Raw genomic sequence first — 23,618 nt, forward strand, 5'->3', positions numbered from 1 at the left:
AATTAAATTTCTTCTTAAATTAGGAACATGTCTTACCTCCTACAGAAACTAGTCATTTCCATTCTACAACTTGATCTTTATCTTTTATTTTCCAACAATTTGACAGGGCTCATCATCACCCAAATATACCTGTCCAAAATCACCTTGAACATAATCTAGAAAATATTTTCTATGGGGTGTAGCATGAAATGAAGCCCCATAATCTATTACCCAGGAATCATTAACATTATCCAAACATAAAATTAAAGCATCTTGTAAAGTATTACTTGCAATATTAGCTTCCTTACTGTCATTTTCATTTTTGTCTCTTTCTTTGTTTTTTTGAGACCAACAGTCTTTCTTTAGATGACCAGGCTTTCCGCAGTACCAACAATCTTTCTTTCCTCTAGATTGAGAGCATCCTTTCTTTGACTTCCCTCATGACTTCTCATTCCCAGGGCCTTTTCCTATTTCCTTTGATCTTCCTCTATTCTCCACATTCAAAACACTACCCGATGATGTTGGAGTCTCACCTGTGCTTTTTCTTCGCATTTCCTCGCTTAGGATGACACCAACAATATCATCAAATACCAAAGCATTTTTACTAGAGACAGAGTTACTTACAGCCATAACCAAACTATTCCAGCTTTCTGGCAAAGAACATAAAATCAAGAGAGCCTTAACCTCTTCTGCAAAAGTAATTTTTATCGAAGACAATTGACTGGTAATTGTATTAAATTCATTTAAGTGCTCCGCTACGAATCCTCCCTAACTCATTTTCAAATTAAACAGATGCTTCATAAGAAATACCTTATTCGAAGCCGAGGGTTTCTCATACAACTTAGCCAATGTCGCCATCAAATCTACAATCATTTTTGCTTCTGTTATATTGAATGCTACAGACAGTGCAAGGCACAATCGAATGGATCCCAGTGCCTTTCTATCTAAAATGTCCCACTCTTCATCTGACATTGTGGTCAGTTTCTTTGCCTTTCCTTCCAATGGCCGCCACAAATCCTTTTGATACAGGTAATCCTCCATCTGCATTTTCCATAACTGATAATTCTGGCCGTTAAACTTTTCGACCTTGAATTTGGAATCCTCCATTACTCCCACTCAAATCTGAAAGTCCTGCCAATTTACAGAAAACCTCGCTCTGATACCAATTGTTAGGGTTTCAAGCAGATCCGAAGCAAATATGAACTAACAATTATATGCAGATTTAAATACAAAAGATAAAGAAATAAAATAGGACACAGATAACACAGAGATTTAATGTGGTTCACCTAGAATGGGTTACATCCACCATACACAGTCATTCAATCTTTCTTATTATCCAGCAAAAATAGTACATCGACATTACAATGCCTTAAGCATCCCAGCCGCTTATAACATGCATTTTTAGGGCAAAAACAAAGTTGGCCTTTTTAGGGTTTTATTACAATGTCAGTTTTCATCAAAAAAATACCCAAAAAAAATTTTCTCGGGGGCTCCCGCCCTCGAACCCCCGCTTTTCTCGGGGGCTGCCACCCTTGAACCCCTGCCCGGGGCTCGGCCCGACCGCGGACCCTGGCAAGGATACATGCTGAGTGTATAGTACTTTGCTGATCAGTCGCCACATTTCAACACTTATTCCTAAAAAAAAATCACCTGCATAAATTATCAATAACACTAAATCCCCTACCCTAATAGAAGCAGAGAATTGAAGGATTAAATGCAAATTGAAAAAAAAGAGTCGCTTTTACCAATCAATTGCGATAAAAAGTGTAATAAATGCATAACTAACTCAAGCAAGTGCATAAAAAACACAGACAAATGTATAGCAAAAACTCACAAATGTGCAACAGAAAGCCACAACTGCATAAAATATACAAATGATTGCACAAACCCTAAATCAAATGTCTTGATTAGTGTAATTAACTGAGAATGAACACATTTGCTTGAAATTGTTCATTTTAAACCCTTATTTATAACTAAGTGAGAATTGTAGGGCTCATTCATCTACTTAATTAAGCTAGATGTGATTTGTTGTTCATTTTAAATCCCTGATTAAGCTAGATGTAAATTTTTGTTCATTTTAAACCCCTATTTATGATTGAGTGACAATTGTAGGGTTCATTCATTGGCTTAATTAGACTAGATGCGATTTGTTGTTCATTTTAACCCTCTAACTAACTAATTTATAAAATTAACTATCAGGAAACCAGATTTATGCATACCACTACAGATTAGAGGGCCAAATTATTGCATACATCATAGATCAAAACAAGCATTCAAAGATGATGAGCAAATATGAAAAATATGCAACAAATTCAATCAAATGCACAATTATAGTGCTCAATTGTGCAAGTTTGGGCCTCAAATGCACAAATTTGGGCCTCAATTGCGTAGATCTAAGACTCAATTGTGCAAGTTTACCCCTCAACTATGCAGGTCTAGCTCTCAATTGCAAATATATGGGCCTCATTTGTGCAAAAAATGGAATCCACAACTTCTCGCCTGCATGCAAATAGAAAACTTATAAATTCATCAGTTTTTTTACGCATTCACGTCAGGTTCACCAAAATGTCAACTAGGAAAAGGGTTAGAAAGTACATGATATAATAAAGCCAACCATGAAAAGCTATAATGATATTGCTATAAGGATTCGACTAGATATTGCTATAAGGATTCAACTATTAGTTTTTGAGTCAAACTCATTAATGCATGTTTCATGAGTAGTTCTTCATAAGAACCCATCTCTCATGAGAATGAATGGTACACTTAGCACTCATTGCATGTTGGTGATGCTCATAAGGCACAACACTTGTTGAAGGTTTTGCAAATGGGGTAGTAAGCTAAGTGGTCTTAACCTTGGGAGAAACTCCATGGTTAAGCACACTTGAGTTGGAGTAGTATTGGGATAGGTGACCTCCCAAAAGGCCTAATGCTTCACCTCTATGAGAATCACCTAGATGCACTGAGTGCTAATTGTACCATTCATTCTCATGAGTGATGGGTTCTTGTGAACCACTATTGATGAAACATGGGTCAATGAGTTTGACTCAAAAACTACACAGTTGAATTATGATAGCAATATCATAACTTGACTCATTGTGGGAAATATCTCGTACTTATCAAGTGATGAGCTAAAGGGTCTCTATAATGAATGGTTCATAATACACAACACTTATTTGAGGTTTTAGAAATGGGGTATCAAGCTAAGTGGGCTTAACCTTGGGGAATATTCTATGGTTAATCATGCTTGAGTTGTAGTCATAGTGGGACGAGTGACCTCTCAAAATGCCTATTGTTTCACCTTTGTGAGTATCACCTAGATGCAATGAGTGCTAAATGTACAATTTGTTCTCATGAGAGATGGGCTCTTATGAACCACTATGCAGGAAACATGGGTCAATGAGTTTGACTCGAAAACTAAACAATTGAATTGTGATAACAATACCATAATATTATTCTTGTAAAATAATTATTTTAAATTTTTATTTTAGTTTATACAATAAAATAAATTTTAAATTTCAAATATAAAATAAAAGTCTTAAGAGTTAGGTAGTAAAAAAACTAAAATTTGATTGATAGTAAGGATACCACATGTCCCTAGCAACTTATGCTCACGGTAGCATGTCATTTGACTAGGAAAGACAATGAGTTGAGCTACATTAGCAAGAGACTAAGAATCATCCATCTATTAAAAAATAAATTAATTGATAATGCTTATCCTTATTTTACCAAAGAAACAATTATAATTTTTCTTCTAATTCCATTTGCATAAATATATATTATTACGCTGAAAGGCATATTAACACTCACATAATGGATTGATAGATATGCGTGATTAAAAACCCCCTATGATTAAAATTGACACCTGTCATATTGTATGACACACGTCATAATTACAATTAGTTTTACTATTACTTAAATAAAAATAATTTAAATAATAAAAAATAATCTAAATTAAAATAAATGCATGAAATTTTTTATAATAATAATATAATAATAATTAATCTTAATAGATTTCTTGTGCTTTGGTGAAGAGTTTAATAGAAATAAAAAATATAATAATATCTTAATAATAATATAATATTGATTACAATATCATAATATAATAATATAATTATTTTTTAAGTAGAATAATAAACAAATATGATATCTTCCACCATACTTTACTTATATTTCTTTAAAGATAAGTATACTAGTTTAATTAATATTTAGAAAATTAATTATTTTGATTAATTCTAACATCTCACTAGTTTTATATTTCCGAATCTAATTGTGTATAACTTTTTTTTTTAACGAGTATATCAGCAGTAGTCTTATTAAGTTATTAGTTCTAATAACTAATTAAACCTTTGAATGCATTAATATAAAGAAACTAAAAATAATATTTAAATCTAAGGTGAAGCAAACTACTGAAGATCTAAGTTTTTGTTCATTGAATGTAACGGACCAAATTAAAAGGAAATTATCTATCCAACACTCAATTAACGTGTGACACGGGAGAAAAACGTGCGGAATAGCAAGTTGAGATTTAAGTTGGGTAGAGAGGAAGACGTGTAGCAGGACTTGCAGCGAGACGTGCTGCTTGAAGGCACTGGCTATCCAGGGGAAAATTTGCACCGCCTGGATAGCCGTGCTTCCTCAGTCTGTGCCCCTCCGCGTTCATGTCTGCCCGCCTGCGTGAAAGGTGCCCGTGAAAGGACGTCGCCTCAAACCGCTCGCCACACCTTTGCCGGTCCGGATTTCCCTTTTTCCTGCGGATTCCGGTTCCGTTTTGACACTGCGTTTTGATGGCACCGAACTGCAAGTGATAAATATCATAAATGCTGCAACTACAGACTCCTTTCCGCGCTGAATTTCGCTTCCATTGAAACTAAATGCTTCCAACAACTGCAAAACTCCCGCCTGCTTGCAATATTTTAAATGATATTATATATTAATAATGATATTTATAATTTAACTCTTTTAATAATTACGTCGAAGGCATCTTATTTGAAAGAGATGACCTCGGTTTTTCATCAAACGGCGGATAATGTTGTAGAAGAGAAGCAAGACCATCGAAACGATCTTTTGGGTTGAATTTTATCAGTATTATTTAACATGTCATTGATTTGTATTTGTCCGATACTTTAGTATAACACTATACTTTGTTTCTTTTTGGTAAAATGCACTCTCGCACATTCATTTTTAAAAAAATTTATTCCCACGTGTTTGTACATGGCCTTAGACAAATATTGGCATAAATTGCAAGTAAAAAAAAATCCCATAACATAGATATGTTAGAGAGACATTAATGTGCATCACAATGAGGTGTCAAAAATATATGAAACCTACAAAACATGAAAGCAACTTCCCCTATAAAGGTCAAATGCGTATGTAAAGATAGATATTGTTTGAATGTCAAATTCCCCTATACCCTTGAAAACTTCATTTATGATCAACTTTCAAATGGATCAATAAATTCCCTAGGAAGGCTCAAATAAGTGTGGTAGGAAACAATGAAATTCTAACTTTTGTGAAACGAATCTACACCTTCTACATGTTAAATTTGTCCTCTAATTTGAAATCTTTTCAAGACCTTATGAGATTTAGTAAGCAACATCATTAATATAGCTGAAATATGGAAGAGCCAAATATTTTTCGTTAGAGAATAAGAATAAGAAGAAGTTTTAACAAATTGGTTATTTTTTAATTTATATATATAAATTTTTTATTCATAATTTATATGCCTAATTTTTAAAATATCTTTATTGTCCATTTTTCAAACATAGATAAATAAAATTCATACCTAGATAATCTTCAAATATAAATACCACCCCTTACAGAATACAATAGATTGAATGATGAGACAATGTTGAATGGGAAGTGGGAGACAACATAAATACACCAAGATGATGAATAGATATAATATAGAAATGAAAATATAAAGCATCATAGAGCTACCACCATGATTGGAAATCAAATCCATTGGAAATGCACATATCATTCATATTAGTTATAGTCACAATATGAGAGAACTCACACTACCAAATTTGTTGTCAAATATAAGCATAGGAGATATATCATTGCAACTTTGTATTATATATATAATAATAAATGTGACCATTGTGGAAGTGAGTAAGTCACTACACATAAATTTCACAAAAGCTTACAAAAGGATGAGCCAATTTTTCACATATACAATAGTAGTCTAACTCAAAAGTACAATATACAAATAATGTCTTTATCTTAATTCCACAATCCACTCCCTCCAAGCTCTAATTTTAAAATAGAGTTAAAGTACTTAACGATTAATACATTGGAGAATAATACACTATAGTGATTAACCAAAAAAGTGTTGATCATGATCCTCCATATGAATATCATCAACACCTGAAAATACATATGAGGACATTATAAGATTAATTTTCAAATTGAAGACTCAAATTTGATTGAAGTTCATTTCATAATTTACTTACCGTTTCCGCTTTGCATTGTGTCCATTATTGTCATCATTTGATTAAGATCAATAGAAAATGGTTGCATGTTTTTTTCAGAGTTTTGTTGGCCATCTAAAGTTGCAATAACATTCACATTAATATATCACGTATAAAATTAATTTATATATTAAAGACTGAAAATTAATGAAGTTCACTTCACAATTTCATTACCATCTCTAGCTTGCATGGCATCAACTATTGTTGTTGTTGTCTTCTCAGGATCAACAGAAATCGGTACCATATATTCTTGATTTTTTTGATGATCTTCTAATGCTGCAATAACAAGCACATTCAACACATCAGCTTAGATAAAATTAATTACAAACTAAAGACACAAAATTGATTGTTTTTATTTAATAATTTTGTGACCATATCTAGTTTTAATTGCATCCATTGTCATTGATGTCTGGTTAAGATCAATAGAAAAGGGCAGCATATGTTGTTGATCTTTTTCTTTATCACCTGAAATTGCATTGAAGTACACATGTAACACATCAACTTAGATAAAATGCTCAAGTATAAAATCACATTACGTAATTAATCTAAACAATATTAAAATTCATAATTACCTGCAACAGTTTGTTGAAATGTTTGAGCTGAAATAATACTAAGCATTGATGGTTGATCTCTAGAAATTGTATCTTTTTGTTTAATTAAGTACAAAAAAATGGTTAGAGATAGGAATTGAGTATTTTTCAATAAAAATTAATAAAAATGTTTAATATTGACTAACTTACTATCTACAGCTTGTATTTCATCTGTTAGCATTTGGTTTAGATCAATGGAGAAAGGCAATCGACGTCGTCGAGTACTTTCTTGATCATTCAAACCTATAATAAACATATGTTTAACATATGAAATAAAAATAAGAAGTATTGATATGTGAATTACTCAAATACCTATGAATAAATGTACTCACCTTGCTGCATGATAATATCTCTTTCTTCTTGTATTGCTATGCCTGAGCGATTGGTGACCTTTTTTTTCTTTTGCTTTCTACATCTTGTAGAGGGGAATAGAAAAGTTTCATGCTCCTCAACTCTTTCATTTAAGTTTTCAGATATGGCATTACGTCTTTGATGAATAGAATGACGTTTGTGCATTTTGGTTGGACTAAACCATGGTGATATTCGTCTAATAGACATGTTCTCTGAGCCAGGGATTGATCTAAATTTGGAAGATGAAGCAAGAGATGCATTGATATCTTTTCTAAACCTCTCAACACACTGACTAAAAATGTTTTTTTCATCTTCACTGGTTGGTAAATTTTGGAGCAATGAATTTAAATAATCAATGGAACTTTGAAATCCATCATTAGAAGTATTAGATGATATCCAACCATCTGTAATAGAAATAATAGTGATTAAGTCAAAAAATATTTAAAAACAACGCATATTTCATTATAAAATGATGCTTTTAAGAATTACCAGTTCTTTGAGCTTCACCAACGACAACCCCATGCACATCTTGATCTTCTGAGGGTATGCAACCATCTACAATTGAAATAAGAATTAATCAATGATATGAATCAAAAAATCATTTTATACTTAATTATAAACATCATATCAACATTACCAATGATGTCAATTTCATGACTAGAATTCCCTCTAACTTCATCAATATCATGAACCAGTGGAGTAACATCATCTACAATTCAATAAGATTAATTTAGTTAGTATTGAAAAAAAATTATAATAATTAAAAATATAAATATTAAACTTAAATATGAAATGACACTTACCAACAACCTGGTCTTGCTCATTTGGTTTGTTTCTCTTTAGAATATCTAAGACCTTCAACACATGTTTGCATGTGTTTCCTCTTTTTGCCCAATCACAATCACACACATGCAAATTTGGTTCAAATTTCCTAACAAAATACCATTTTATTGGAATTGTTTGGCTTCTTATCCTATATGTGTTAGGGAGGAGATCATATAGAAAACAATCTGCATCTGCTATATTTTTTTATCTCTCTAGAGCAGTTATGTAATATCTTTCCTTTTTGAAGTTTGTGAGGAATCCAGATAACTGCAAATATCTTTTATTTTTGTAGAATGGTTCTACTCTATGAAGAAGTGTATGAATAAGCCAATCCATTCTCCTTGTGCATTTCTTAGAACGATCACTTAAATAGTGACTCTTAATGTGGGAGTGGTATGACTCTATAGAAGCATTGGTTTCTTGATTTGCATGAGAGAAGTTTCGAAAATGTTTTGCCCACATTGCTATACAAACAAACATAATGAAGTCTTAGCATATACAAAAAACAACTTAAATTATGAAAATGTATACAAACAATAATTGATAACTTGATTATCTTACCAATACGACTCTCATCATGACACCAAGTATTTTGAAAGTAATCAATAAATTTCTTCTCTTCTTTGAATTCCTCCATAAAATTTTTGATCGATTGAGTAGTGATGCCTTGATCATCACTTATTTCATACATTATCTCACCCAATCTATCAAATATATGTGTTGCAACATCCTTATTACTAACATACCTGGATTACATAATAGAAGATCAAATTATGAAGTTGACACGTGTAATTTACCATATGTTTTAATTAAAGATTGACTTACCTATACACATTCTTCAACGATGCCCTACGTACATGCCAAATGCATAACAATACTTGACAATCAAAGGATAACCTACAAGTTACATCATCAAAGTTTATAAGTGGGATTTTAACAAAATTAATTGTTAAATTGAAACTAGTTAATGTTGAAAATTAGGGAATATAAATTTTGATAAACTAAATATTAAGAAATTACAATCTCATAAACATAAACTAAGACTAATAAAACCTGATTGCTTCAATCTCTGCACTAGCATCATCTGTCATGAATGCATTGACATGCCAATCTTCTTTATCTTGTTTCCCTCTCTTGTAAACCTCCATCAACCATTCATTTATATCTTCAACTTTATTTCTTGAAGATATGGCCCATGCAACAAGCACACCAGCCTCTTGTTCATCAAATACGAGCAAGGAATATAATTGATACTACACATGAATAAACCATTGATAAGTAATTTTTTAGATAAAATAGACCACTAACTAAATTAAGATCCACAAATACAATTAATATGGTTCTACTTACCCCATATTTGTTTGTTGAAAATGTGGAATCCATTGCAATAATTGAGTTATGTGAATGTTTCACCATCATCTCCCGCATCCATGGTGTTTGAATGCCTATGATAAATGGAACATTTTCCTCATTGTTTGGTGTTTTATAGTAGAAGAAGTTATCTTTCTCCTCTTCATGCCACAAACATACACTTTTTGCATCATCTTCATTTTTTTGTGATCGAAGAGAGCGTACTCTTTTCCATGCATTCAATACATCCTTCCTCAACAAGCATGTGTCCCTCTTATTCATCAACTTTGTCAAACCACGATCCAAATAGTGTTGTTCACATATTGTGTCAATTGACACACCCATCAACAATAAGGATTCAATATATGATTTGCATTCATTTGATAATCTTGGTGCAACACTACTTCTTGGATCACCAGAAGGGTCATCCTTTCCATGACAAAATTCACCATTAGCATCTTGATGGCTAAACTCATTATATGTGATGATTGCAACATTTGGTCTACCATACATAACCTTAACATAAAAGTGGGCTTGACAACCCCTTTTTTGAGTAAACCTTCGTATCCTTTGCATTTTTTCAAGATTGTTTTCAGGTTTATTTCTTCTATCCTCAGGCCCATAAGCACAATGATAACTGTTTATACATGTACAAAATATATATTAATTGATATAATTAATGACAAATATAAAAGGTGATGTGCTTAATTAATTTATTAAATCTAAACAAACCTTAAATACATCTTGGTGGCGTGGTCATTAGGTTCTGTCAAATTGTACACTTTATGCTTTTTAATTACAAATTGTGTCTCAGTGTCATCCAATAAACCTTCTCCTTGGACAAAGTGAGAGAGTCTCTCAAAAGGGATAGCAGCACATAAGTCTATATGTCGGTTATTATCATCTCCAATTGGTGTCCATTCAAGGTCTTCACTTGAGAAATTATTTCCCTCGTTGGAGATGTCTTGCACATCTAGCTTGATAAGTGATTCCCATTTATTCTTTCTACCCATTCTGGATAATATTAATATGGTTAGTGGCCCTCTAGCTTGTTCAAATATCTAGTAACAACTACATTGATACCATTTTATTTGTATCAATATCCTCAACAATATATTTTACTAATACCAAAATCATATGAAAACCATCATATCATTAATAAAATAGAATGCCACATCTCATGGTTGAGACACCTAAATCTATATTGGAAACTGGACACCTAAGCTTTAACAAGATAATTTGAATCTAAGAAAACAAAAACATGACCTTTTTATTCTATAATAATGATTCTCTTATATTTTAATTTTTTTGAGTACTTACACTATAAAGGAGACAAAATATAATAAGAAAACATACAAAATAAGACATCAAAATTAAAAAAAAACTAAACTATTATATCCAGTACAAAATTTTGAACATTTAAAAGAGAAGTTAGTATGCAAAATTTAATCTAGTTTAACGATTGTTGACAAATATTATACAACAAGAAACACACTCTAGACAAATTTACCTGAATTTTGGTGTGCAATATGAGGAAAAATCTTGGTCCACTACGTGTCCTTTGAACTAGTTTTCAAATGCCTACAAATAATTTAAAAAGTGATTAATTAGTGGTTTGAAATTTGTTCACATTTTCATGCAAACAAATTCTTAAGCATTCATATATATGAAATCCAAATTTGATTAAATCTTAATTATATCCAAAAATAGAAAAGTGTTATGGAAGTGTGAATATAAGTATGACATTTAGGAAGAGTGCAACATTTTTTGGGTGTGCAAATATTGAGTTTACTTTGATGATGCTCATCACTATCCAAAAGATAAAATGATGGCTTTGAGCTCTTAACTCAAGTATTAAGACATGGTCAAAATTTCACAAAATCGTGATTTACTATTAAGAAGCTTGACAAAATCTACACATATGTACACACACATACATATATATACATATACATACATATATGTATATATATATATGTATATATGTATGAATGCATATATATATATATATATATATATATATATATATATATATAGATGTACATATGTATATGCGTACATATATATATGTACAGACACACACACACACACATATACATACATACATACATACATACATACATACATACATACATACATATACATACATACATACATACATACATACATACATACATACATATATATATATATATATATATATATATATATATAGCGTGTGTGTGTGTGATGAAGACCTCAATTTTGTAGAAAAATGTATAAATTTTTTGTCAGTCAAGGTTGAATTAATTAATGAGAATAGAATGAATCTCTTGAAAATTCATAAAGAGTTGCATGCAAATTATACAAATTTTGAAAAATTTATCATGCAATCGATAGACCTTGACCTCTTCTTTAACAATAAACATGGGTTAAAAACTCTAAATGTTATACAAATAACTTGGAAGAAAAAGATGGAATTAGATTTAAGTATTTCCCTAGGTGTGAATGAAAGTATACTAGATATGCATATGTACATCAAAGTAGACTTGAAATCATTGAAAGAGGATCTTTAGAAATTGGATAAATGTGTCTAACCCACAATGTTTCTTTGAAATTGCTAAGAAGTTGAAGAAGGTTCACCCCACAATTTTCACTAATCATGAGACCTTATTGAAAGACTTTTGGGCCAATTTGCATGAAAATTTTGAAGTCAGGAAGAGGTGATATTGTAGATTAATTTCTTATCAATTAAAAGATTTTAGAATAAGAGATGACATTCCAAAATATTTCTCAAATAATGGAGATATTTTATATATTGTATATAAGGTAAAAAATATAGTTACTAAATAATTAGACCTTATTAATTCATTTGAAAAGGAAGGAGTGTCATTTAATGATTTTTTTAGAACATACTAGGTATAAGCAACAATACCTAAATAAAACTTAAAATAAAGAGTTATCAAACAAGCGTAAAGAGAAAGACACAAAGATCCATTGAAGTATCTTTATCTTCTATTCCACAAGATTAGAAGATATATATATGTATATGTATATATGTATATATATACATATACATATATACATATACATACATATACATATATATATATGCATATTTATACATATATACATATACATGTACATACATACATACATACATAGATATGCATTGCACCTACTTGTTAATGAGTGAGGCCAGAATGTGATTTTGAATGGGGAAGAAACCAGTGGCTCACTCTTGTAATTCTGATCAATCTCTTCTGTGCCGCCTACACAAAAAAAAATGGTATATTGGCATTGGTATGTAGAACAAGAATTTTTTTGGGAAAAACGTGGCTAACCTGTACACGCACAGCGGCTGCATGAGAAAGAAGAAGATTATGCGTCACGATATATTGAAAAAACATACACAGCGAAGGCGAAACGTAGAGAAAGAAGATGAGAAAAATCATTTCGGCGAGTGTTATATTGCAAGCGGAAAGGAGTCCCCAGTTGCAGCATTTATGATATTTATCACTTGCAGTTCGGTGGCGTCAAAACGCAGTGTCAAAACGGAACCGGAATCCGCAGGAAAAAAGGAAATCCGGACCGGGAGAGGTGTGGCGAGCAGTTTGAGGCGACGTCCTTTCACGGGCACCTTTCACGCAGGCGGGCAGACACGAACGCGGAGGGGCACGGACCGAGGAAGCACGGCTATCCAGGCGGTGCAAATTTTCCCCTGGATAGCCAGTGCCCTGCTTGAAAGGCCATTCGCACTGTAATTTTTTGGTGATATTTTTTGTTTCTCTGCGAATGGCATCTATGTTTGCTGTGAAATGCTTTGCGCCTCCTAAATATGGCCGAACTGGACTGTTTTCTGCATCTTCTTCAGGTCTTAGGAGCGTCAAACTAAGAGGGTCTTCGCGGCCGCTAGATTTGGCAGCTAAATCTCATAGGGTTTTGATGATTATGACACTTCGTCCTAATGCCAAGTAAGTTTGCAGCAAATATCTTATATCTTAATGCCATTTTTTTTTTACCATTTCTGACATGAAATTATTACTTGTTTTCCCCTATAACTAAGAAACAAGAAGGGTTGGTGGTTTTGGGTTATTTTGTTGAGGTTTGCTGCTTGCAGATGCCTCTTATGTATAGATATGAATTAGCAGGAACCTTAGCTAGCTTCTTAGCTATATGTTGTGATGTACTTTTGAATATATCAATATTTTATAAGATTTTCTGGTCAGCATTTCTGAAACAGTATGTAGTTCATTGTGTTTTATTCCTTCCAAGTTTATATAAGCATTCTGAAAAAATAGAACAATAGACTTGTAAGATATCCAACTGCAAAATAAATGAAAATATCTAAAATGAAGATATAAGATTGTGAAATAATCAATGCCTTTGGTTGCCTACCCAGATGACCGAGAACAAATTCCCTAGTTACATTCAATTGTTGTAGAGATATTTCATATTTGGCAAATCCAGATGCCTTCAAAGAGTGTAAGAAACCCAATGTTGAGTGTATAATTGTAGTGTCCCCTTCTGAATTTTCCTTATATTGCTTTAAATAATAAAATCCAACTCACAATTAAGCAGCACAATTAATCATTACTTTGATATCAACTTCAGAAACTGCAGTTTTAACTGTTTATTTTAATTAATATATGATATTTAAAATATATTTCGGAAAAGAGGGAACTTATCCTTTGTATCTTCTATTAATTATCCTAAATTTGCAGCGATCTATCTTCACTAAAATGTCTTTAAATTGTCTCCAAATCTGCCTGAATCAGAGGTTTTCATCCACTAATTCAGCAATTAGAAATTGTGTGTTTCTGTTCTTCAATTTCTGCCATGAGGGGTTTCCTCCTCGAGTTAAATGAATTGATGTTCCATGCTCCAAAGAAGTAATTATCAAAAATAAAAGATGCATCTTGTAATGTCCCCATTTTTGGGTTCTCATGCATGACAATTGGTTCTGACCTTTTGGGTTTGTGTTAGCCTTATCAAAATCTTAGATGGTAGAAAGGACTCCACGGACACTCTCTGATGTCATTTCCAGCTTCTGGTGTGTTATCCAAAAGGACTCCACAGACTCTTTCTGATGTCATTTCCAGCTTCTGGTGTGTTCTCTAAAATTCTTGGAGAGAGCTCCTATTTATAATAAGTCATCCAGTTGGGTCCGACTATCATCTGTTTCTGTAACTCAGGTGTAACATTGAGTTATAATTTAATTAAATTTACTGAAGTTAATTAAAATAATTTCATGGGCACCTTTGTGTTATAACTTGTTGGAACCAGATGAAAACTTTTAAATGTTGGGACGCTTATAAAATGATATAATCTGTCAGGAATAATTAAATAATGAATTAAATCACTTTTTGGGAATATAAAGCTTAACTAAATTATAAAGTGATTTTATATTGCACTTTCCAGAAAGTTTTCGGCATGGTCATAGAAGGAGGCTCAGGGCTCATTTGTTGCATACAAAAAATTTAGAAGCTTCTTGTTTTCTTTGTGGAGATTTAGAGGTTTGTGTTTGTGGCCAAACTCTTACTAGTGGGACAAAAACCGTAATGGTATTTGGAGCTGAGGACAAAAACCCTCTTCATCTCCAGAGAACCCTCTTCATCTCCAGAGTGGTTCCACATTGGGATCGACAAGGTGTTAAATGTTTGAGTGGGGACAAAAACCCTCATTTGTGGTGCATCTTTGGAGGCCAATTCAGATAGGGTTTGCATTGTTCAAAAGAGGATTTCAGGTTTGCTTTGGATCAGACGATTAGAGTTTATCAAAATTGTGAAGTCTTTTTTAGTGAAATGTTTTTCCAGAGCTTTGAAACAATTTCTAAATTTTCAGAGTTTAGGGAACTTTTATCACTATTTTAATGGTGTGGGTTTAAGAGTAATGCTGATTGATGAGATAATTAACCTGGATGTGAATCTTTAGCATATGCAAGGGGATGTGGCTGGACTTATTGGCGGATCAAAGGGCTCAAATCATCCAAGAAAGTGCTGCGATGCCATTATGATCAAATTGTGGAGGTTTTGAGAGCTATTTTCTGTCATTTGTTGGTTGTCTTCCTTCGCTGCTGCTGTTGAAGCCATTTATTATTCATGAAGGTCAAGTTTATGTATATGGCATGGTGCCTGTGGACGTGAGCTCATTTTCTGGCCATGTATGACAATGAACAGGCATCTGAGGAGATTGGAATTGATTCTAACTTCTATTACAAGCAGTGGCCCCCTCTTTTGTTAGTTGTGGGGTTACTTCTTTGGATATAAGACTGAAAAGGAGTCGTGGGAGCATTACAGATTTCTGCCTGCACATGGCTGAAGCTTCAACCAGATTTTTGAAGTGCCATCGCTTATTTATAATTTCTGTTACATTGCATTGACTCTTCAATGTCATATGTGGAAGTATACAAAAATTCTTGGTAAGCGGTTTACCTCTGAAGGTTCAAGTTCAACTAGTATTGTGAAAGGCAAGGGATTTCAGACCTGCATTGAGATAAGGAAGTATTATCTCTGTTGCTGATGTTACTTGCATGCATTGTTGGCTGCCTTCCTTTGGGAAATGGACTCATCATTGGTGAAATAGTTCATTGGGCTTCTTCATGACATTCTATTTTCTTTGGAAGTGGCTATGGACTCATCATTGGTGAAATAGTTCATCGGGCTTCTTCATTACATTCTATTTTCTTTGGAAGTGGCTTAGCTACCGAGTGAAGTATCATTATATTTTTAGCTACTCCGAAACATTTGTAAGGTCAGAAATTAAAATATATCTCTCTCATGTATTCCCGAGTTTTAATAATATTCAAAAAGTCAGTAATCTAATTTGTAATAGCAAAAAATTAGACTTTCATTTAGTTTCTTAAGAGTTTGCAATCCCATAGTGTGTTTAAATTTATGCATGTGAATGTCAAATGAACTTGGCAATACAAATACCTTCTAGTAAAATTGAATATAAAACTACAAACAAACCCCATACTTTCAGACATATGCAAACTATTTGACAAAATGCTCATTGAGGAAAGTTGCAAAAATATCAGTGGGAAAGGGTTTAAGAATTGGGCAAACAAGAGTGGCCTCTTATAGTGGTATTAGAGCTCAGAAGAATCTGCCAGCCTATGTGTTGTTTTTAGTGATTGAAGATGGGTAATATGTGAAAGAGTCCTTTAATAGAACTTTTCAGAGAGTCATTCAGACTTATTTAGTCTAAGGGATCGAAGAAAGAACTAGAAGTGAGAAGTATGCTTTATGCTCTGGGAAAGCAACTTGAGTTTCGGCATCAGTCAAAGCATGTTCTTCTTAGCAAGTTGGAAGAAATGGAAATGCATTTATCAGAGCTAGAGCAATCAGATTCTGAGTTTTTGAAATGGGAAATGGAAGTACCTTTGATTGCATTAGTCCAGCCCCATATTTTGAGACATTAAGATAAAGACGTGAGACTTGCAGTCACTAGTTGTCTTAATGAGATCACAAGGATTACAGCTCCTGAAACTTGCTACAATGATGACATGATGAGGGAGATTCTACAATTGTCTATTGAAAGCTTTCATGGGTTGGGTGATACCAAAAGCCCTTCTTTTGACAATAGGGCTAAGATTTTAGAAGTTATAGCTAAGGTCAGGTCATGCATCATTTTGCTTGATTTCAAATGTAATGATTTAATTTTCTAGTCGTTCCAATGCTTCTTTGCCAAAATCAGAAAAAATCATTCAAACAATGTTAAAGCAACCCATGTTAACTATTTTGTGCTTAATTTTAGATGAGGATGATGATATCTCCAAGCAGTTGCAATTTGACTTTTTGGCCATTTGGAGGAAGGTGCAAGATGTCTCACCTATAGCTCACGAGTTCTAAAAAAGATTGGTTGAGTAGATAATTGGGAAATTAAAAAAACAATTGTCTAAAGAGGAATTGATTTCATTGGGTTTATAGGTTATAGGATCTCCCAAAAAGAGTAAGAACCAAATGAGAAGAGAGCAACATTGTTTCACATGTCAAGAGGCATGGACACCTAAGCTCATATGTTAGGAGGTTTGTGCAGCCAGCAAGATATGGTACAACCAGCTAGGAAAGAGCACTTCAAATCTGCTCCAAATTTGTAATTAAAACTCCTCTTATTTCTGCTCAAAACTGAAAATGTAAACCTACAATGAAGTCCAACCGTGATTATTGAGATCACCAATAAATCCTCTAGGTTAGATCATTCACTTACAAAGTGAATGTTCTCTGCAAGGGTTTTTATCCTCACAAAGCAAAGGAATGAACAAGTTCAATCCAGCAAATTTTCTTCTCAAATTATCAATCCAATATAACACAAAATGAGCTTCCAAAATGCCTCTATAAAGGCCTCCAAAATCCCACACCCACTTTAGAGTTGCTATAATATCCCACCCCCCTTGTAGAGATATTTACTACTGATTTCTGCCTGTTGGTCTGGTTTTTTTTTTTTGATATATTTGCAATGCTGGATACAATAATATAATGCAGCAAGATAGAAGATATTGCAATAATAATTTTCAACTTAAAAACTGAACATTACATAGGGAATGCACAGCTGAAAACTCCATGTTTTTATATCAGCTGAGATACTTAGTATTTTCACAAAATATTGACAACCCAATTCATAAAATATCCCCTATTATCTAAAAATTTGGAGGTTACAAATTATGAACTCATAGGTAAGATATGCCTTGAAAATTGAAACCCCCTGAAATGGATGCCAGAATGAAGTATAAAGTTGGCAGCAGTATAACAGCACAAAAGGTAGCCATCAATGGATGCTTCTTTAATATTTTGAAAACTGCTCACAAACCCTTGAGATCTCTTGAAGACTTTCACCTCCAATCTGCACAAATATATTTCCCACATGCCAAAGAAAGTAGGTACAACCAGCAATAAATATAGTCAATGATATTTATCTTCAATAATGCTGATCTGCACTTAAAACCCGTGAAATACTTTGAGATAATCAACTCAGATTTGCATAAAATCCATTGATGCTTAGATGTGACCTCCATATGAAGCCACCAACACAATCGAAGAGAGGCTACGTTCTCCAAGATTGAAATTACAACGAAACCCTAGGTTTCTTTGTCAAAGCCAAAGCTTCTTCAGAATAGACAAATGTTGAAATGATTCGAGAATGAATGAAATGAAATCCAAATGCCTTTTTATAATGTTTAATTTGCATTTGTCTTCATCTCCTTTAATTTACTTTAATTTCATTTCTTTTCCCTCCTTTTTGGTCCACAATATTAAAATATAAAGTATACTTTATTAAACACTTATATCTCTTCTTTAAATAACACTTTATCACTTATTATAAAGTATACTTTTAAAACATTTAAATTTTCCTTTTAAATAAAGTCCACTTAATTTATCAATGATATGCACTTAATAATTAATTATTATAATAATTATAACATTAGAACTTCATCATTAATCATTATTTCTCAATTTCGTCTGAACCTGGGAGTTAACCAATATATCCACTGTGCATCCAACCGCCTTACTAAAAATAGTAAGGGTCCCTCTCCAACAATCACTGACTTACTATCCCTCAAAATGGAACCAAAAACCTTTGAATAGCCTAGCCTCATAATATACCAATAATCTGGAGAGGAAAACACTGCCATCTGCCACCTGAAGAGCTCCATAACACCCAAACTAGACCCTCTAATCCACCATACTAGCTTATGAGGGTCAAATGATAGGCTAATCCTTCGTACTCTGATGCTCACAAAAATGGGGACATTTCAGTTGCACTTTTAATTTAATTTAAAATCACCTTATGACTCCCAATATTGGCACCCACTTCCCAAAGTCCACTTTATTTGATATTTCAAAATACACCTTATAACTCCTTGGGTGCTCACTTGGTTACTTTATTAAATTAAATAATGCTAAAGTTAATTCTATAATTTAACTTTAATATTTTAACAATAATTAAATTAAATGACCTGGACCACATTATCTACCAAGATATCAACATCAAATGCGTTTATTGACATTCCCAAATTAGAAAAACTGCCAACTAACCAAGTTAGTGTGCAAATTGTGACTTACTAAAAATAGTAAAAACGACAAAACTGCCTGAATCCACTCCAAAAAGGGTCATAATGTAATTCTCAATTCACTGAGCTCAATGCAACACATGTCATCGCCAAATGAACTGGATTGAATAGTCATCATGAGTCTCCCAACCCTAAGTCATTAGCCTACGAGAACCTACTGAATAGGCTAACGGTCTTTGAAGTGATAGTGCTTAGGAAGGGGACGTTATAGATGATGATGATATAGGGCATAAAAACTTGTACAGGACTTTGTTGAATTTTTTATCTTGTGATGCATCTTTTGACACTTATTTTTAGAATCATCCTTTCTCTAGAGAGCCATCTTTGGAATTCCTATTTGTGTTACATTGGTAGTCTCTTTGTTAAATACTATGTTGATAACTACCTCAATTTCTTGGAGAACATTGTTTTTTTTTTTCGTTCTATGAGAATTTCTATTGGGTGTTCTTGGGATCTAACTTTTTGGGATTTCTATTACGGGGCATTAGTCATCTTTAGTAGAATGCCAACTTGATGATTGTCCTCATTTATTGAAGGACATTATTTCTTTGTTTGATGAAAGTTCTCACATGGGTATTCTTGGAACTCTTCATCATCTCGTTCATTTTCTGATTTGCCTTAAATCATTGATCATCTTTTAGTGGTTGTAATGAAGGCACTAGTTATCAACCTCCTCTTTTACTTTTTGATCCACATTTTCTTGTGGATCCTCCTCCTATGGATTCAATGAGTGTTAGAATAATAATTTCTTAATGTTAATGGTCAATATTGTAATTAATGTGTCTACAGTATTAGGTAGATAGAAGTAGGTGACATAATTAAATATCTATTGTATTTTTGGAACTTCTATATATAGTATTTTTTCTTCAGTAAATGAAGTTTTTACTAGTTCATTTTGCTAAACATGATATTAGAGCCTAGGGTTTTTGCGTCAGTCTAACCCTAAAATCGTGAATTTTTTCTTAAATCGAGGGTTTTTCGTTTTTGTGAATTTGTTTGTGAGCTGCGCGATTTCTTTCGTGCCCGTTTTGCTCTGTGTGTGTTTTTTCACACTCGTTTTTGCCTGCGATTTAGTCTTTCCGTGATGGATTTCTTCCTGGCTTGCGCAAATTTTCGGTTTTATTTGTGTTTTTTGTGGGGGTGTGTGATTTTTGCATCTGGGTCTTTCACGACCGCATGTTTTTCTTCGTACGCCCGCGATTTTTCGTCGTCTGTGTTTGTGCCACATCCAACCATTTCAACTCGCGATTTTTTTCGCGTTTTTTTAGCTCCGTTTTTGCTTTGTGCGCGGGAAACAAAAAAGGTTGTTGTCGTGGATGATTTTAACAAAGAAAATCGCGACGCAATCTAGGTTTTCTTTCGTACTGCACAAATATTTTTTTTTGCTAAATCGTGAAAATTATTTCCACGACCTACGGCGGCCCTGCTTTTCCTCTTGCGATTTTGTTTTTTTCTTGTGACAGCTCTGTATTTCATGGCGACTTCTGTGGCAAGTCTTTTTTTTTTTTGCGTTCATGGTTGTGCACGCCTAGGGTTTTTAAAACCTCCAGTTTATTTCCAGCAGTCAATAATAATGAATTTTTGGGTTCTTTTTTTGTGCCTAAGGTTTTGTTGTGATGTCTTCACACATCACCCAATTGCAAATGGGGACCTGTTGACGTGTATTTTGTACACAATCATACACAGAATAAAATACCCAAAGGCATCTTATCCTCTCTTGAATAAAGTCTCTAACTGCTGAAGATATCGCAAGAAGGATCAGTTAGGGTGACTCCAATGTTCTTTTTAGTAGGGTCTCTACGTGTGGATAAGCACCAGTGGTCGTTGTGATTGCTGTGTCATCAAGGGGCCTTACGTTTCCGAAGAATTTCCTAAACTAAACAAGTTCTCAAAAATATCAAAAGAGTAGGGTTTACAAGAGATCTAGTCTAATCTAACCCTAAGAATGACTCAATGTGGACTAGACTTGGCAAGATTCTACCAACTTCAATATTGCCATAAAATAACAACTCAATTGAAATTGATGCGATCTTCTAAGGTAACAAATGATTTTTCAATACATCAAGGATCAAGGACACTACCGCGAAGGCACATATCCAAGATACAATAACGATTGAAGGTTTAAATGATTCAAGTATCTCCAGTTGACCGCGCAAGGCGTTCCTACAAACAGCAAGAAGCTAGTGGTTTGGAAAGTGAATCCTACCAAAGATCAAGTCCAACACTTCGTCTTTCCAACAAAAATACTACTTTGATTGAGAATGATTCAAGAAAGTGAACAACCATGAAGATAACCACAAGAATTGCAATAAAACACCATAACTTCAATATTTTATTGATCTCAAAGCCATCATGTACAACAATTGTTTGAAATTCCCTCTTCAAACTCAATCTTGCTACAAAATAACTTGCTTCTAATCTCTAATCTCTCTAATTTCTCCTTAATCTCTAGTTTTCTAGTTACAAAATGAAAGAAATGAGGGTATAAATAGCATCCTCAATTACAATGAATGGTCTAGATCAAAAAAAGATCAATGGCCAAGATTATGACACCTAAACCCTAATTAGGGTTTATTACAAATAGCCCCCTTTTTACTGAACAATATTAAATGCATAGCCAAATATTAAATTTGGCACAAAAATCTAGGAACATAGACCAATGACAATTAAGGTGCCATGTCATCTATAACAACCTCTCATCTAGAATCTTATTCCCTTTCCAATGCTCTTTTTTAGCATATGCAATGAATCTGGAGACGATTCCTTTGATCTCAGCAATTGGAATCTCGGGAAGATTCCTCATTCTTTCTTCCAAGTGGATGACCTGATCAAATGCCTTGAGAAGAGCAGAGTCCCATTCAGGTTCAAGTTCTTTGGTCTTCTCAATCAGGAGCATGATAGCAAACATCTGGTCCCGTTGCTCATCAGTGATAACATTCGAATCTTTGCAAAAGATGACCTTGACCCTTTCCTCCAATTCCTGCAAATCCACATCTGTCTCAACCTCGATCCTCCTGCCAAGAATGGTACGTAGTACCTCAAACACTCTGTCCTGGATCGGGTGGATAACCTCCTCAACATGATTGCATCTAGTACTGATATCCTCGAAGAGAACTTCCTTCATCTGGAGTAAGGTTGACCACTGAAGCAAACTATGAGGTCCTCCATCCATTATCTTTTCCTGTACTAGGACCTTCCTTGATGTTTGTCTGATTACTTGCAAGACAGGAATGATAACATCTTTAGTATGAGCAAAGGCGGCTACCGTTATCATCAAGTTGTGGATGATCTCAAGAACCTGGATAGCCCGGTGAATAGTCTGCATCATCCTTGTTGCAAATTCCATGGCAACTGTATGAGATTTGTCAATCCAAGAGCTCATAAGTTGGACCAAACTCCTGACTCTCTCTGCCTCACCAATTGATTGAAGGGGAAGTGCCTGTACGGGTGATCTTGCGAGATCCTGACGTCCCAAAGGCTGATTGAGATGGCTGAAATATGTTCTCCATGCACCTCTCTCTCTCTCAAGCTTTCTATTTTTCTCCATTTCTTCCCTAAGCTTGTCTTTCAATGCCTCAAATGAATTGGTGGCCTCATCTAGTGTTTGCTCTCTATGAGTGGACCAAGCTCAAATGTCTCTACATCATATTCTTCTGCGAGGATCTCGCCTTCATACTTGTCCACTGCCGGTGTAGCTATCTGCAATTTCCTGGATCCGGTCTCATCTCTAATCATCTTGGACATCTTAGTAGCCTTCCTCTTCTCTGTCACTTCCTGGGAATGTCCAACAAGGCTCTCCAAATCAATCACATTGTCCTCGTCTTCGATCACAATCACCCTTGTTAGTCTTTCCTTTAACCAATCTGGGATGGCAGACCTTGTTTCTTTAACCTGTATCTCCTTAGGCAATATTTCTTCTTCTCTGGGAGGAGATGTTACTTCGTTATCTTCTTTATCTTCATGCAACTCATTAGCTTGGAGAGATTCACTTGGTGACCTTCG

The 23,618-nt window shown here is 33.8% G+C and overlaps 1 protein-coding gene and 1 long non-coding RNA gene across 6 annotated transcripts in view; one reads left to right on the forward strand and one right to left on the reverse strand.

The window, feature by feature from the left end:
- Positions 1–6,121: 6,121 nt before the first annotated feature.
- Positions 6,122–6,506, reverse strand: LOC131856325 (uncharacterized). Its single transcript, XR_009358429.1, has 2 exons — positions 6,432–6,506; positions 6,122–6,345 (listed from the first exon to the last, which is right to left on the reverse strand). It is a non-coding gene; the product is annotated as an uncharacterized LOC131856325 (long non-coding RNA).
- Positions 6,507–12,999: 6,493 nt separating this feature from the next.
- The window catches only part of LOC131061220 (lactoylglutathione lyase-like), a 57,839-nt gene continuing 47,220 nt past the window's right edge, over positions 13,000–23,618 (forward strand). For 2 of the 5 annotated variants that reach the window (XM_059207967.1, XM_059207968.1), the window contains exons 1-2: positions 13,003–13,315; positions 13,419–13,518. Coding sequence is in view for 3 of the 5 variants with exons in the window: in XM_059207964.1 (XP_059063947.1) it covers positions 13,340–13,518 (179 nt within the window). In the remaining 2 variants the exon portion in view is untranslated. The other 3 variants (XM_059207965.1, XM_059207966.1, XM_059207964.1) reach the window with 3 other exon arrangements.

The sequence above is a fragment of the Cryptomeria japonica genome, chromosome 7, assembly GCF_030272615.1.
Source record: "Cryptomeria japonica chromosome 7, Sugi_1.0, whole genome shotgun sequence".
Lineage (NCBI taxonomy): Eukaryota > Viridiplantae > Streptophyta > Pinopsida > Cupressales > Cupressaceae > Cryptomeria > Cryptomeria japonica.